The sequence below is a fragment of the Bidens hawaiensis genome, unplaced genomic scaffold (genome assembly GCF_021521415.1).
Source record: "Bidens hawaiensis isolate Kalapana, Puna unplaced genomic scaffold, B.hawaiensis_p1.1 tig00052479_1, whole genome shotgun sequence".
NCBI lineage: Eukaryota > Viridiplantae > Streptophyta > Magnoliopsida > Asterales > Asteraceae > Bidens > Bidens hawaiensis.
This window is the reverse complement of record NW_027499441.1, coordinates 85,972-100,863: the sequence shown is the minus strand read 5'-3', so window position 1 is coordinate 100,863 and position 14,892 is coordinate 85,972. Positions and strand designations below refer to the sequence as shown.

General features: G+C 34.1%; 2 protein-coding genes across 2 annotated transcripts; one reads left to right on the top strand and one right to left on the bottom strand.

Annotated features, from left to right (window-relative positions):
• The first annotated feature begins 82 nt into the window (after positions 1-82).
• LOC143599658 (O-fucosyltransferase 19-like) lies at positions 83-14,082 on the top strand. Its single transcript, XM_077077567.1, has 11 exons — positions 83-208; positions 281-353; positions 445-518; positions 1,022-1,110; positions 1,212-1,344; positions 1,866-2,098; positions 2,885-3,361; positions 4,050-4,228; positions 13,678-13,728; positions 13,795-13,807; positions 14,028-14,082. Exons 1-11 carry the CDS (start codon positions 83-85, stop codon positions 14,080-14,082), a joined length of 1,503 nt encoding a protein of 500 aa, XP_076933682.1.
• LOC143599656 (proline transporter 2-like) lies at positions 5,212-9,850 on the bottom strand. Its single transcript, XM_077077564.1, has 7 exons — positions 9,745-9,850; positions 7,167-7,391; positions 6,992-7,086; positions 6,698-6,887; positions 5,985-6,109; positions 5,696-5,911; positions 5,212-5,589 (listed from the first exon to the last, which is right to left on the bottom strand). The coding sequence occupies exons 1-7, from the start codon at positions 9,848-9,850 to the stop codon at positions 5,212-5,214; spliced, it is 1,335 nt and encodes a 444-aa protein (XP_076933679.1).
• Positions 14,083-14,892: the final 810 nt, after the last annotated feature.

Genomic DNA, 14,892 nt, shown 5'->3' with positions numbered 1-14,892 from the left:
TAGAAGAACGATTTCATTATTGATATACATAAAGCCACGAAAGAATAGGATCAATTGCATTATCACCGTGCTCATGTTAATGATGGTTATTGTTTTGTTCATGAAGTATCTACAAATGATTAGGTTGAATAATGAAATGTCCATGGACGAAGACCATATCGTTATCAGACGTCAAATTCTTTCAGAAACGAACCCCGAATATGGACAGGTTTACGATCAAGACTTTTTTTTTATTCATATCGGTTTATGGGATATTGAAGTTATTTTAATATCTTGACAGGAGTATGACATATGGAGAAATCCCATAAGTGATAAACACCATGGTTGCATTGATCGGTTAACAAGCGAAACAAGTATGCAAATAAACTCATGACATACATTTTCATAAGACGATTGTAATCGATTCACTCATTGTCAATTTTGCAAGTTTTTCTATCTCATCAGGAAATCGAAATGTTCCAACCAACGGTTATATCCTAGTTCAAGCAAATGGTGGTTTGAACCAAATGAAGATGGGGGTAGGCATTGCTACAAATTAACATATATGATATGAAAAACTTGAAAAATTAAATAATATTGCTATATAAGGCCCTGAACAAGCTAGGTTGGGGTTGGACTCGAAGTTAAACAAGCCATCTTGGCTCCAGTTATTTACATCAACAAGTTGAAATGTTGAGCTAGAGCCTGGCTCGTAAAATGCTAAGATCAACTCGTTAGCTTTTAAAAGATTTAAACTTTTTTTTATTTTTACACACTGATATATATATATATATATGTGTGTGTGTGTGATATCACAAAAGAATATATTTTTAATGTACAAATAATGCAATTTATAATTATATATTAAAACATATGCTTTAATTTAGACAAGCAAACAAGTAGCTACGTTGGCTCTGACTTGGCTCATTTACAAACCAGCTCGTTTCGAGCTATCTACACTTGAATGAGTCACTGGTTTTTTAAAAAACTTTATTACGATATATGATATAAAATCTTATTAATTACGATCATATCATAACAGATAAGTGACATGGTGGCGATTGCTAAACTCATGGATGCTACATTGGTTCTTCCAACTTTAGATCACACATCATTTTGGACCGATCCAAGGTGCCATTAAGATACTCATCACATACACTATACATCATCACAAACACTTTCATTGTTTTTTTCTTTTTTTTTTCTTTTTCCTGATACTGATTTGTTTCTAGTGATTTTAAGGATATATTTGACATCAAGCACTTCAAGACAATACTCCAAGATGACATTGATATAGTCGAATCGCTTCCATCACATCTTGCACAAGTAGAAGCCCAACAAAAGAATCCGATTTCATGGTCAAGGGCACGTATATATACATGATTAAGAACGAATGTTTTGGATTTGTAGATGGTTTAAAGATGTGAAAAGTAGTATTTCCAGGAATTTTCTGAAATTTGTTTTACAAATGTGCGGTTCCTACGTACCATGGTTAGCATACTCATGCAAACCCTGGTATATATTAAGAGTCCGATGAAGTGACAAGCAAACTTGGCTTGAGTTTTCTAGCTAAACGAGGGAACTCCATCCTGACTCCAAGTAGAGTCACGAGAGTTGCTGTTGGCTTGTGTTTGCTGGTCAAAGGAGCAAACTCCATTTTCGTCCTTATTCAAGTCTGTTTGCCGTTTGCCATACCAGCAAACTCAAGGAAAGATTATCATATTTCCCTTGAGTTCGCTTGTAGGTGTAGCGAATTGCCCATTTGTAGAATAGCAATTTCAGAATTTGCCTAGAAGTACTTCCTAAATTCAAACAAATCTAAAAAAACAATTAAGAACAAGCAATTGTTAGTTTTCATGTTCAACAAATCGATTCTTTTCATGCAGCCCAGTTATTACCAAGGTGAGATTCTTTCACTACTTAAGCAACACAAAGTGGTGAACTTTCTTCACACTGATTCACGGCTCGCTAACAATGGCATCCCGGATTCCATCCAAAAGCTTAGGTGTCGAACAATGTATGAGGCTCTAAAATGCACAAACAAGATCAATGAGCTTGCAAGAAAGCTAATCAGTAGACTGAAACAAAACAATGACCATTATCTTGCTCTCCATTTGAGGTATCTAAACTTACATCAAAGTAATCTTTAGAAATTTATGGTTTTTTAGAAATGAGTAATTTTGAAAGAACATGGTTATATTGGGTATTATTTTAAATTTTTTTTTTGCAAATAGTGTTGTCGCCCAATCGCCCATGGCAAGGGTGAGTGGGTGACGTCTCCATTTTTATTTTTATTTTTTTGGTCTCAAGTAGGACTTAAACACAAGACCTCCCATTTTAAATTAAAGTCTTTGAGTGACTCACTCTAACCAATTGAACTAAAGATCATTGACAAGGGTGACGTCTCCATAACTTTTACCCCCCCCCCCCCACCCCCCTTTTTTTTAGCTTTTAAATTAGCCTAGAACTTAAGAATATTTAAATAAAAGAAAAATCTAATACACAGATTTATTTTATTTTATCAACGTCCCGATATAAAATTTATTAAAGACCAAATTATATCCAAAATACGTTATTCTGAATAGAATTTCGTTTTCAACAACAATTTATATCGAAACGTAGAAAAAATCAAACAAAAATGTGTGTTTACATTTCAAAAAAAAATATATATTAGGTAATACATATTAGAAGTGAAAAACTAAATTAAGGTAAAAACTAAGGGTCAAAATGTCAATCCATTTGTGAAAACATTTCAAAAATAATATCCATTAAATCACATTAATTAAAAAAAATACTCATTTCTATAAAAATTAAGAAATCTAATAAGTTTCATATGTGTTTTGTTGAAATAAAAACATTCATCATCATCATCATCATCATAGATTTGAAATAAAAAACATTGTAGATTCGAAAAGGATATTCTAGCCTTTACTGGCTGCACACATGGCCTCTCACAAAAGGAGGCTGATGAGATTACATCATTAAGATATAGTGTAAAGCATTGGAAGGTTAAAAAGATCAAAAGCACACTAAAAAGACAACAAGGATACTGCCCTATGACCCCTCGTGAATCTGCTATATTTCTCCAAGCTATGGGGTTCCCTTTGAGTACAAAGATTTATATAGTTGCGGGTGATATCTATGGACAACACGGGCTAGATGAATTTAAGGAAAAGTATATGAATGTGTATACGCATTCGACTTTAGCAACTGAAGATGAATTGAAGCCTTTTAAAAACTTGCATAATCAACTTGCTGCGCTAGATTATGCATTAGCACTTGCGAGTGATGTTTTCGTGTACACTTATGATGGGAACATGGCTAAGGCTATTCGTGGTCACCGGATGTTTAATGGGTTCCAGAAAACAATTTATCCTCACAAGTAAGTTTGTAAGGATATTAACAAAATAAACTTAACCTTTAGAAATTACAAAATCATCGCCATTCACATTTTTTTATCTTAGTTTCCAATAACTTCCAAAGCATAGGAGCACACATGACACCAAAATCATTGAGATATTATATCCTTGATCATATCTATTGCGCTCGAGTGAAATCTCTTGCGTTGCATTTTAACTTTGAAAAAAACATTTTTAATATGTGGGGTTTGGCGCAACAGATCTAATATGTTGCGATATGTCTGGATCTGTTGCGCCGAAATGATCAAATTTAACTGTTGAGCCATTTTGAATATGCCGCCAATGGATCCAACCATTGTGCCAAAAGACATTTGTCACGCTCTAGTTGATTGACATTTTAAAAAGTCAAGGCTATTTTAAAAAGGGGTAGCAGCACAGCTTGTTGTCCGCTTGCCTTTTGTTTCAATGTAAAAAAAAATTCTATAAAAGTGCCTACGATAAATGATGATGAATGAAAAATTTAAGGCTATTTTGTTAATTTTCTCCGTCAAAATGGATATTTTTGTGATTTTCAAAAAGAACCAGTATAAAGTATGTTACCTTCTTATGCAATAAACCGTTTGCCCAATTAATCATTAATCCGGTCTTTCTTGTTAGCAACTACTAATGGAACAAAAACAACTCTTGAAATGTACTTGTTATTTGGTGCAGAAGAAAGTTTGTGAAGATGCTTGATGAACTAGACGGAGGGCGTTTGAGTTGGGATGAGTTCTCATTGCAGGTCAAGAAAGTGCACACAAATAGAACAAGCCGACCGAGGCGCAGACTGGGTGGGATTAAGCCGAAACGCGAGGAGAACTTTTATGCTAATCCATACCCTGGTTGCATATGTGAGAATAGGTAGGTTAGATTGTAGAAACAGACAAAAAGTAATGAGAAAAAGAACATGAAAGCCTCACTTGCAAAGTGTAGAAGGAAAATGAAGAATAGATGGAATGGAAGCTTAAAAGTATAACATACAAGCATTTTGGGTTCAGTTGTAGCATGTTTTTTATTGCTTTATAGTTTTGGTGTAAAATGAAGTTCTATTACACGCGACTACTACAAAACTCTATTAGCAACAGCCTTGCCTGCGTTTAGCACGTTCGTGCAAAAACAATATCTAGTTTCAAATCAAATATCTTGATAAAAGTGGACGTACTTACTTGTAAAATAAACGAATACGCGAGGTAATGAGTAAGAAAATTTAGTGATGTGTTAAAATACATTTACAAAGTACAAACTATTTCTTTGGTTTTTTAAGACTAAACCTCATATACCATAAGATTTAATCATTTTATGTAAACTAATATTAACAAAATAAAATTGGATGAAAATGATGTTAGTGGAACAAGTATGAGAGCATATCTATGTGCCTGTTGAGAAATTTTATACAATATATAAGAAAAAAGTATACAAAAACACATGAAATATTTTGTTTATGCAGATTACTCAAACTTCAAAACTTGTGAACTAAACCGCAATTAACTCTAAAAGTACGCCCAATTCATTCCTTTGACGCATCAACTGATCCATGCCATCTCTTCGATTTAACTCTTCTGATCTCGCAATTCTTTAAACAAGGTGAGTTCTTGTTTTCGTCCACGAATATTCTAACTTTAGAGTCTACTTTTCTTATGTTGAAGCATTTGCTATATGTATCTCTATGTGTATAATATTTTAGTGTAGTGGATAACAATCTAACATTCTCATGTATTAAATTTGATTTGTATAAAAATCAAACAATTTTGTATTCTAGTCTAGAGCACAATCCGCCAAAAAACATTTCTGTTTATATAATAAAATGATTTTTTTTACAAACAGAAATTAAAAGTTACATATCAGCAAAAATGTGATAAGTTTTGGAGTGAACAACAATAAGCCTCAAGGCTGCAACTGTCGCTGCAACCGCCATGAGTCCAAAGAAACAAACATTGAGCCAATGCCATGACTTATGTAAGGAATTTAGCTTATGTTTGTTGGCCACCAAGTACATATGATTTGCAAGTATAAATGTGAGTGGAAATGTACTAATTGCCCCTGTTAAACTCATGAAGTCTCCAAGAAAAGGTAACGCTGCTGATACAAAAGTAGTGATCACAATGTATCCCCCTCTAACCATGATTCTGAATGACAAGTTTCTAAACTTTATTGCACTTCCTTTTATTCCATACGCGGTGTCCAAATACTCGTACATCGGGCTTGCAAATATCTACACAAAATAATAATAATAATAATAATAATAATAATAATAATAATTAACCGTGTTTATAATATGTTGAAACTTGTAATTAAGATTAATATGCAGAGAATATTACATGTAGAGCTATAACCGACTGTAAAAAGGCGGATACGTTGGCAGACGTTTTCAACCAAACCGGACCATTAACACTGTCGAGCAAATACGAAGATGCGCTGTTCCCGTAAGCCCAGTAGCCTATGAAGACAACCGCGTATAGTGGCAAAACCCCGAGTGAAAACTGGAAATAGAGAGCCTTCATCATGTTACTAACAACTGGTGGTCTCACTGTTGCCTGTAACATTGAAAACATCATTCATCTTTATAACGGATGCATAAAAGATTTATGGTTGGTTTATGAATCATACCTGTATTTCTGGTAACATTCCTGTGTTAAATGCAAACACAAGACTTGCAGAAGCACCAATGGTTGTAAAGATCTTGCTTGTGTGTGTTCCTGAAATGCTATAGTCCCTCGGTGGCACGCTAATTCCTGTAATTATTTCATAGAATACCTTTCTAAACAAAGGAAACTAGGGGTGTGAATTTCTGACACTACACGTGGACATGACACGAATTTCACGGGTTGGGATTTAATATAAATGGGTCAAGTTAGTTTCAGGTCAAACCCGTGAACACGTCTAGCTAAATGGGTCGTGTTTGTGTCAACCTGACACGTTATTGGGTTGACATATTTGACCCGATTTATTATTTATTTCTTATAAAAATGTGTTTTGTGTTTAAAATTACTGATTTGAGTATGTTATGCCATAACTTAAAAGTTAGAAATGGATATGATTATTATAAGTAAAACATAACTATTTTATATAAATTTGCATTTTTATAATTTTATTGTTGTAAACTTGTAACTTTAAAGTGTTAAATCTGTAAAATATAAAAATTTGGGTTAAACAAAATGTGTTCATGTCACCCAATGAATATTTGTGTCGTATTCGGATTCATATGTCTAACACAATTTTTGGGTTCATGTTGTATTCGGGCTCGTGTTGGACCTGCAAACACAGACCTGTTTAGCACCCCTAAAGAAAATCATCAAAGATCAGAGAACACACAATTTTACCATCGCGTAGAGACAGGGAAACTGCTGTAACAATATATACTAAGCTCAAGAATGTTGAAAAGCCTAGCCAAATTCTTAAAGCCGACAAATGAGGGATACAAATTGCAAAAAGGCCACAAGTGAACCCTGCAATTACAATGAAGTACGGTAGCTTCATCGCATTGTCATCCGTGAAAGTTTTATATATCGCCTACATGATCATATAACAAAGTTAGCCGATATAGAACAAGTAAATACATAACATAATCATTCATGGATAGTATCACTAATCATAGGATCATTAATCATTCGTACCTTTAGCGCCTGACCAGACAGAATGATATAACCGACGTTAATCATGAAAAGATTAACATATTGCAACACCCATGTAAGAGAATAAGCGCTCGAGCCTGCAATGTATCAGTTCTATGAGTCTTGTTGTGAAGAATGTATAATGTAAAACATGTGTTGTGTGCTGTTAGGTGATTACCATACACAAAGCCTGCAAGGTCTCTATATCTGATATGCCTTTTACCACCGAATTCATGGAGCTTTGTGATAAGGGTGTTTGCGTATAGTGATATAAATGTGGCTAAAATTAAACCCACTACTCCTCCTACCCAACCAAGCGGGACCATAACCGCACCCGAGTATCCCAACACGTATGCACTGTTGATACCCGTTGTAAGAACAAAGCCCACTTGAAACCATGAATCTACATTATCAAAATAAGTGGATTAATCCAAAGTAGAGAAACTTCCATGAACTTGATTTATAGTTTAAACTTTAAAGTCCAATGCTGTAAAAATAGCTCTACAAGGCCGAGTACTCCCCGAGTACTCGATACAAGGTATATATGGCACCGAGAGGAGTTTCTTTTAACTCCGCCTAGCTACTAACAATCGGTCAAAGGTGGTCAACTTTAGCCAAAATCACATATAGTCGGTCAACTTGGGCCAATTTTGACTTAAAAATTAAAACATAATTCATATTTCTATAATATTAAAAAAATAGTAGCACTTTTTTAAGAGTTAATAGCCATTTTCGTCCCTGTGGTTTGCTACTTTCGCCACTTCAGTCCAAAATTTGTATTTTTGTCAATTTAGTCCTCATAGTTTTAAATATTAGCCAATTACGTCCTATCCGTCTAACGGCATCCAGCTATGCCGTTAGTTCAAGGGTATTTTTGTCTTTCTCCTTTTTATTTTGAGTTATTGGTCATTTTCGTCCATGTGGTTTGATACTTTTGCCAATTCAGTCAAAGTTTGAAATTTTGTCAATTTAAGTCAGTTTTTTTTCTATAACCCTAGAGAGCATTATCCAAGCCCAAAACAAGTCTGCATTTACTCTGTCGACAACAGTAATCATACCCCCTCCTCTCGTATTTAGTTTCTAGACGGTTCCTAAACTCTCCCCCATGGTGGAATTCAATGGTAAAGTCAAAGCAATTCTGTGAAACCGAATTGTACGGAAAAAACTAAAAATCGTTTCTTTGATGAATGCATAATATTTAGGGTTTGGAGATTAACATATCATAACGAAAATTTGGGTCGTAATCAACTATTATACATTAATCAACAAAACAATTTTTAGTTTTTTCTGTATAATTCGGTTTCAGGGAATTATCTTGACCACTTTACCATTGAATTCCACCATGGAGAAGATTTTAGGAAATGTCTAGAAACTAAATATAAGGGGGGGGGTATGATTACTGTTGTCAACAGAGTAAATGCATACCATTATTTGAGGTTGCTCGATGGTTTTGGGCTTGAATTATGCTCTTCAGGGTTATAAACAAAAAACATAAAAAATAAAAAAAACTGAATTAAACTGAACATTAAATTGACAAATCTTTAAACTTTGGACTGAATTGGCAAAGATATCAAACCACAGGGACTAAAATGACCATTAACTCAAAATTAAAAGGAGAAAGACAAAAATACCCTTAAACTAACGGCATAGCTGGATGCCGTTAGACGGATGAGACGTAATTGGCTAATATTTAAAACTATGAGGACTAAATTGACAAAATTAAAAATTTTGGACTGAAGTGGCGAAAGTAGTAAACCATATGGACGAAAATGGCCATTAACTCCTTTTTTAATTAATGATTGGCAAAATTTTTAATTATTGAGTATTTAAAAATGTATTTCTTTTATTTGTATTGAGATTCATTTATTTTGTTATAAATATTAGTAAACTTATGAATCTTAGTCGTCTTACGACTAATGGCTTACTACTGACCTTGCTTGCTACAACTAAAGTACTAAACTAAGTTGCCACGAAAGACCATTTTTTCATGCAAATCCGAAGTGTTTTCACCATGACCCCTATTAGGGGCATTGCCCCAAACCCTGTGAAGGATAACTTGGCCTCATAGAACCCTTGAGGTTTCACGATGCACAAAATCATAACACATGCGATTGAACGTACACGCTACATGACCTTCTAACTCTAGTCAATGTTTATTTCAATTCCTCATTTGCTCTAAAGCAAAACCAATACTAAAACAATAGTAATGACACTAACATCATCAACATTAAACTCATTAAAAATCCAACACATGCATGCTTATATGTTTTTTGAAGTCTCCGGTTGAGATTTCAGATATATTAAACAAAATGATCTAATTACAATAGAGAGGTGAGCAGGGGCGAAGCTTGGACGAGTTTTTTTTGGGGGGGGGGGGGTCGAACTAAAAATGTATTAAAAATATCATAAACGAGGGGTCCAGCCTCAAATTTCCGGTAATAAACGGGTAAATTTACACCACGTATACAAATTTTCGAGCGAAAAACTGGTCAATTTACACTACTATGCAAAAAAACAGGGGGGGGGGGGGACCCGGGCCCTAAGGAAGCTTCGCCCATGGAGGTGGGTAAACCCGATCTAATTACAAGCTGCGTCACCAACCCCTTTTGAATGGCAAACCCGATCCTGATCCTACTGAAAACAAAATTATAGTTCTTTGGTGTCGATAAGTTACTAAGCACGACCCCGTTGAACTCTTTTATTCATGCTTAGAATAACATGAATAAAACCCGAAACTTAAATAGAAGAGTACGTACCACTGCTGATCTTATGAGCTGTTTCAGGTATTTCAATGGCTAATTGTTCCTCATTGTAAATCTTCAAAGGACTACGTGGATCAGTGTCATCTTTTTGGATGTCCATCAACACTACCAACAAAAAAAAAACCTAATTCTTGTAACTCATTTCTATATATGGATCAACACATAATATTCTTGATATGATATCTAACTCAATGTTTGCGTGCATACGTGTGTGTTATGGAGATCGAAATAATATTTGAAGATAACAAACTTCAAAGTGAGAGCGAGACTGGAGCCTGAAATATCGTGGCAGCTGATCTTTTCTTTGTTACTAATTAATTTTCCAATTTTATCAAATTAATTATATTTGTTTAATTCCGATTTAATCATAATCGTTAAAACTCAATGCATGAATTACTATAAAACGTTATCTGTTCTTGGTAGCTATTGGTACATATCTTCATCTCCTTGGCATGAATATAATCTTAAAAATAGTAAAAATACAATTTTCAAAAACAAATGACAACCTACATAAATTTCACAATTTTATATTAACAATGAATTAAAAATGTTCATTTTAACCTAACTTCTTATAAATAGTAATCATTTCATCACAACATTTAGAAAATATAAAATTGTAACAACCGGTTATACGAAAGACCTCACGCCTCATGTGCACTTAAATAACGCAAATAGCTTGGTTTTCGCATTACAAAATCAACATTTGTCTGATTTTGACGTTAAAAATCAAAAATAGTGCGGCCATTAAACTGATCAGGTGATAGCACGTCATCCCTAAACTGAGATGGTGTGGTTTTGACTAGAAAGTGAAAATGGCAAGGTTTAGGCAACATAAACAAAAGCGGCTCGGCCAAGTGGTTTATCAATGAAATTTTAACACATGAGCCCTAAAGTTGTTTGTTTTTTTCTTCTTGATATGACCATTTAACCGTCCACCCAACCATGTCGTTTACATTTATATATATCAAAATGGTTCTTTTCCATTACCACATCGATATGACAACTTAATTCCAAGAAAATCACAAGCATTAACATTTTACCAAGCAAGAAAATCTCATTTGATTCTTAGTTTTTTGCATGCAATTTACATATCAGGATTTAGGCAATTTTTTTATGCATTTACTCTAAACAATAATGTACCCGGGGAATTTTAATTAAACACTAACTAATTATCTAACCAAAAATGTAACAAAACATTTATACAAGGTTATTTGAATGCAATCTGAAACACCAAAGGACAATTGTCATAGTAGTGGTAGCATTTCCTCACCGAAAAGGCAAAAAGAGGTGAAACAAATGGTTCTTAATTTCTTATATATCCACCACTAGTTCAATACCAACAAATGGCTATAATGTGAGTGTAAAGGGTGCCATTGTTGCTTGAAGGTGTAAGTTTTCTCAATTAATCATGCATTTTAAACATTATGGGGGTGTGCAAATGAACCTTCGAAACCGGAAACCACATAAACATAATCCTAAAATAGATTCACGACTAGTTAACTTACAAAGATTATTGGGTTGTGCTTCTTTTCCAAACTCTCTCTGCACACTAACATTTTGGTACGTTCATGTCAATGGTGGAATCCAATACTAACTTGAGAATCGAAGGGTGGTTCAAAAGTTTCGGGATTTCAATGGTTAATTGTTACATTTTCTAGTGAAATCCCAGAGTGTCTGAACTACCCTCCAACGCTCAAGTCGGTATTAGATTCCACCATTTATGTGTGTCTACAAAAATAGTAGTGAGAAAGAAGAACATGCTCTTTGTTAAGGAGAAACATTCTATTTACAGGGTATGATGGTTTTAATTAGAGGTGTACAAACTGGGTTTTTCTAATTCCCAGGTATAGAACCGGGTTCGGGTATTGAAAAATCGGGTATTGGCTATAACCAACCACCCGGTTAGAGTTCGGGTCCAGGTTTTGTCTCTAAAGACCATACTCTGTGCACTGGTTCGGGTCGGGTATTCTAAAACTGGGTATTGAAAAAACCTTGTTTTCGGATTTTTCCGGGTATTGTTCTGGTATAGATTGGATATTTTTAGGGGGCTACACTTTTTTGGGGGTACTTTTAGAATATCTTCAAGTATTTTTGCATAATTTCAGGTGTCAATTGGATATTTGAAAAATCTTGTTTCAGGTATTGGAAAAACCCGGTTCCGGGTATGGAACCGGTTTCGGTTTTCGGGTATTACCGGGTACCAATCGGGTCCGGTTTCGGATACGAGTTTTGATACTGAAATGCATACCCTATCCGTACCCTACGGATTAGGTCAGGTACGGGTTCATGTATATAAAAACACGGTTCCAGGGTTTTTTTCTTGGTTCGTGTTTTCTGTGCACCTCTAGCTTTAACTCTAATGTGGATTGGGCAAACATGTGTTTTGGTTTATTTGGGAGGATGTCTCTACCAAGTACAAACTAGTAACTCCCCAAAAGCTTATGACTCACGGTCACGAGTCTTGACAAAAAGATTTTCAAATTCCTCCATAGAACATCTTTTAAAAAGTGATAAGGCTCATGGCCCCTAAGACCAATCCTGATTCACCTGCATTGGCATTCCTTTTGCTAATATTCATTTTTAAGTGAAGTAGACGAAGCATTATTTTTCCTCTTTTTCGTTTTTGACAAGACAAAAACCAGATTTTTATTAATACTCTTGATTCTGACTTTTGGTTGCTTGATTCGGTTTCTTAGAGCTCGTAAGGAGCTAAATGTTTAATGAGTTGTACAAATAGGAAAAAAAACAAAGCCAGAGCTCAATATATACGACTTGGTTCCAATGATTTTGTCTGAATTGAATTGCTTAAAATCATAAATTGAATACCAATTCGGTTTAGTTGAAAATCGAACCAAAAACCAATTCAACATACCAATACCCAAATATCTAATCTTGTTTGGTTTTATACGATTACAAGTTAGTAGGCTCAAATATTGATTAAGCACCATCAACATCGATTACTAGTAATCTAAATCCTAAAATCCATGCCAATTTTTATTTATAACTAGTGGATAATTACCCATGGTCCACGACGAAACAATTTTAAATAGAATCTACATGAAAACGTAAAATGTAATGACTCAAAATTTTGAGAAGTCTAAAAAGAAAGGAATAAAAAGCTAAAAAGAAAGGGTTAAAGTTATAAGATACTCTTTACATTATAAACAAAATATAATTTTATCAATCAAGCATTAACAAGATCATGTTCCATACAAGGCATGATTCTAACAACAATAAGTCAAGATTATAAACTAAGACTCCTTAGTTCATAGTGATTTCTAATTTCCTCACTTTAAGTGAGTGACTGATTAATACTTAGGATATAATAAATAATTAATGATAAGTCAAGATTAATTATACTAATAGGTTACCATACGCTCCTGTTAACTCCCAATCTCCTTTATTTTATGAAATCTTTCCATTCCATCAAGCACAAGCTTTTCTGCCGCATATGATTCTGATCTATTTAATTAGCCTTTTATCTGTATTTGTCAGGACGCTTGTGGTTGAGTGGTATTGTTGGATACAATTGGTCTTAGCCCGGCATGACGGACAACCAGTGTCCGCATCATTCACGCTAGCTAGGTATTCCTTTCAAATTTAATTCACTTTTTCATGTTGATTTGATGAATAAGTTATTGAGGTTTTCGTTAATTTTCACTTGCCAGCATGAACATTGTTTTCTTTTTTGATATTTTCAATTTCATTTAAGCATGGTTTTGTGAAATTGAATTCTTATACCATTAATGCATAATTTTTTAGTGCTTCAGTTTTGTTAAATGCAACATCTGTTATATAGCTTTGCTTTCATAATATTGGATGTGAAATGAAATGCAATTATTTTCTTAACATAGGGTTTAATCATGTAAAAGAAATATTATACATTGAAAGATTCTGCAATGCTAAATAAGATCTGGTCTTGCATAGGCAATAACAGTTTGCATGTGCACATGAAGCTTGCCAAAATCTCTTTTAATGGTAAATTAAAAATAAGCAAATATACTGACTATAAACTAACTTTTAACTAACTTTTTCATGTTGTAGGATGCGGACACGAGTACAAATAATATTAGTGTTGATGCATCGTTAAGAATCAGGTCACTTGAGGATGAACTTTCTATAGGATTTTGTGGAAGACTTATGGAGTCAAATTATTCTATCAAAATTAAACAAAGCAACGGTTTGAAGTCTCTTTCAGTAAGTTAAAAACATGTTGTTTCTATCACATTTACTAGAAATGAAAACATTACAAGTTTTAACGGTAATTGTTTTTGCAGGTATGTTAAGAGCCGAACTGGACCATCAGTTGAGGAACTGAAACAAAGAGAATGACACAAGTACATGTAAGCTTCAATATATTTTTTAATTAATTTTAATCATGAGTTAACTACTGAACCAATGCCAGTGGGCCTGCAATCCAGCTCCACTCACGAAATTACATGTTTGCAAATTGTTTAATTTTATAAAATTAAACAATTATATTTAAATTAATTACTTATAAATCATAAAATATTTTGGAAGTTCAAGAAATGTAAACAAATTGTATTTTCTGTTATATGGTTATAATTAAATTAGCAAATATCAAAAGTAATTGCAAATACTCCTGGTTGGGTTGAAGGTATGTTTATTTTAATAGGCCTGACAAACGGGTCAGGTCAACCAGGTTCGGAACTTCGGGTCAAGATGGGTCAATTCAAAAAGGGTTATTTTGGTTTGGGTAGGGACGGGTTTGGGTCAAAACGGGTTGACTCAGAAAGGGTTATTCGGTTTGGGTAGGGATGGGTTTGGGTCAAAAAGGGTCTATTCAGGAAGGGTTATTTTGGTTTGGGTAGGGACAGGTTTGGGTCAAAACGAATCGATTCAGAAAGGGTTATTTCGGTTTGGGTAGGGATGGGTTCTGGTCATCATGGGTTTGTTTTAAAAATGTTTTTTGTTAATTATTCTACATATCGGTTTTGTTCCAAGTTCTAGCTTTCTAACTCGATTTTGATTTTTTGTGATTTACAAAGAAAAGACGGTTCATTTTGGTGTCCTTTTTCCTATTCATGGGGATTCAAGAAAATAAAATCTATCATTCTCTGAATTAAGGAAAAAGTTTATTATAAATTAAATGTAGTCGTCACAACAGCGGGCTATATTTCT

Excerpts from the sequence above, each read along its gene's own strand:
- LOC143599658 (XM_077077567.1), top strand. The coding sequence starts at position 83 with ATGGTTATTGTTTTGTTCATGAAGTATCTACAAATGATTAGGTTGAAT. Across the intron at positions 519-1,021 it reads TGAACCAAATGAAGATGGGG|ATAAGTGACATGGTGGCGAT; the intron begins GTAGGCATTGCT and ends ATATCATAACAG. Across the intron at positions 2,099-2,884 it reads TATCTTGCTCTCCATTTGAG|ATTCGAAAAGGATATTCTAG; the intron begins GTATCTAAACTT and ends AAAACATTGTAG.
- LOC143599656 (XM_077077564.1), bottom strand. The coding sequence starts at position 9,850 with ATGGACATCCAAAAAGATGACACTGATCCACGTAGTCCTTTGAAGATT. Across the intron at positions 7,087-7,166 it reads CCTTGCAGGCTTTGTGTATG|GCTCGAGCGCTTATTCTCTT; the intron begins GTAATCACCTAA and ends GATACATTGCAG. Across the intron at positions 6,888-6,991 it reads TGTCTGGTCAGGCGCTAAAG|GCGATATATAAAACTTTCAC; the intron begins GTACGAATGATT and ends ATGATCATGTAG.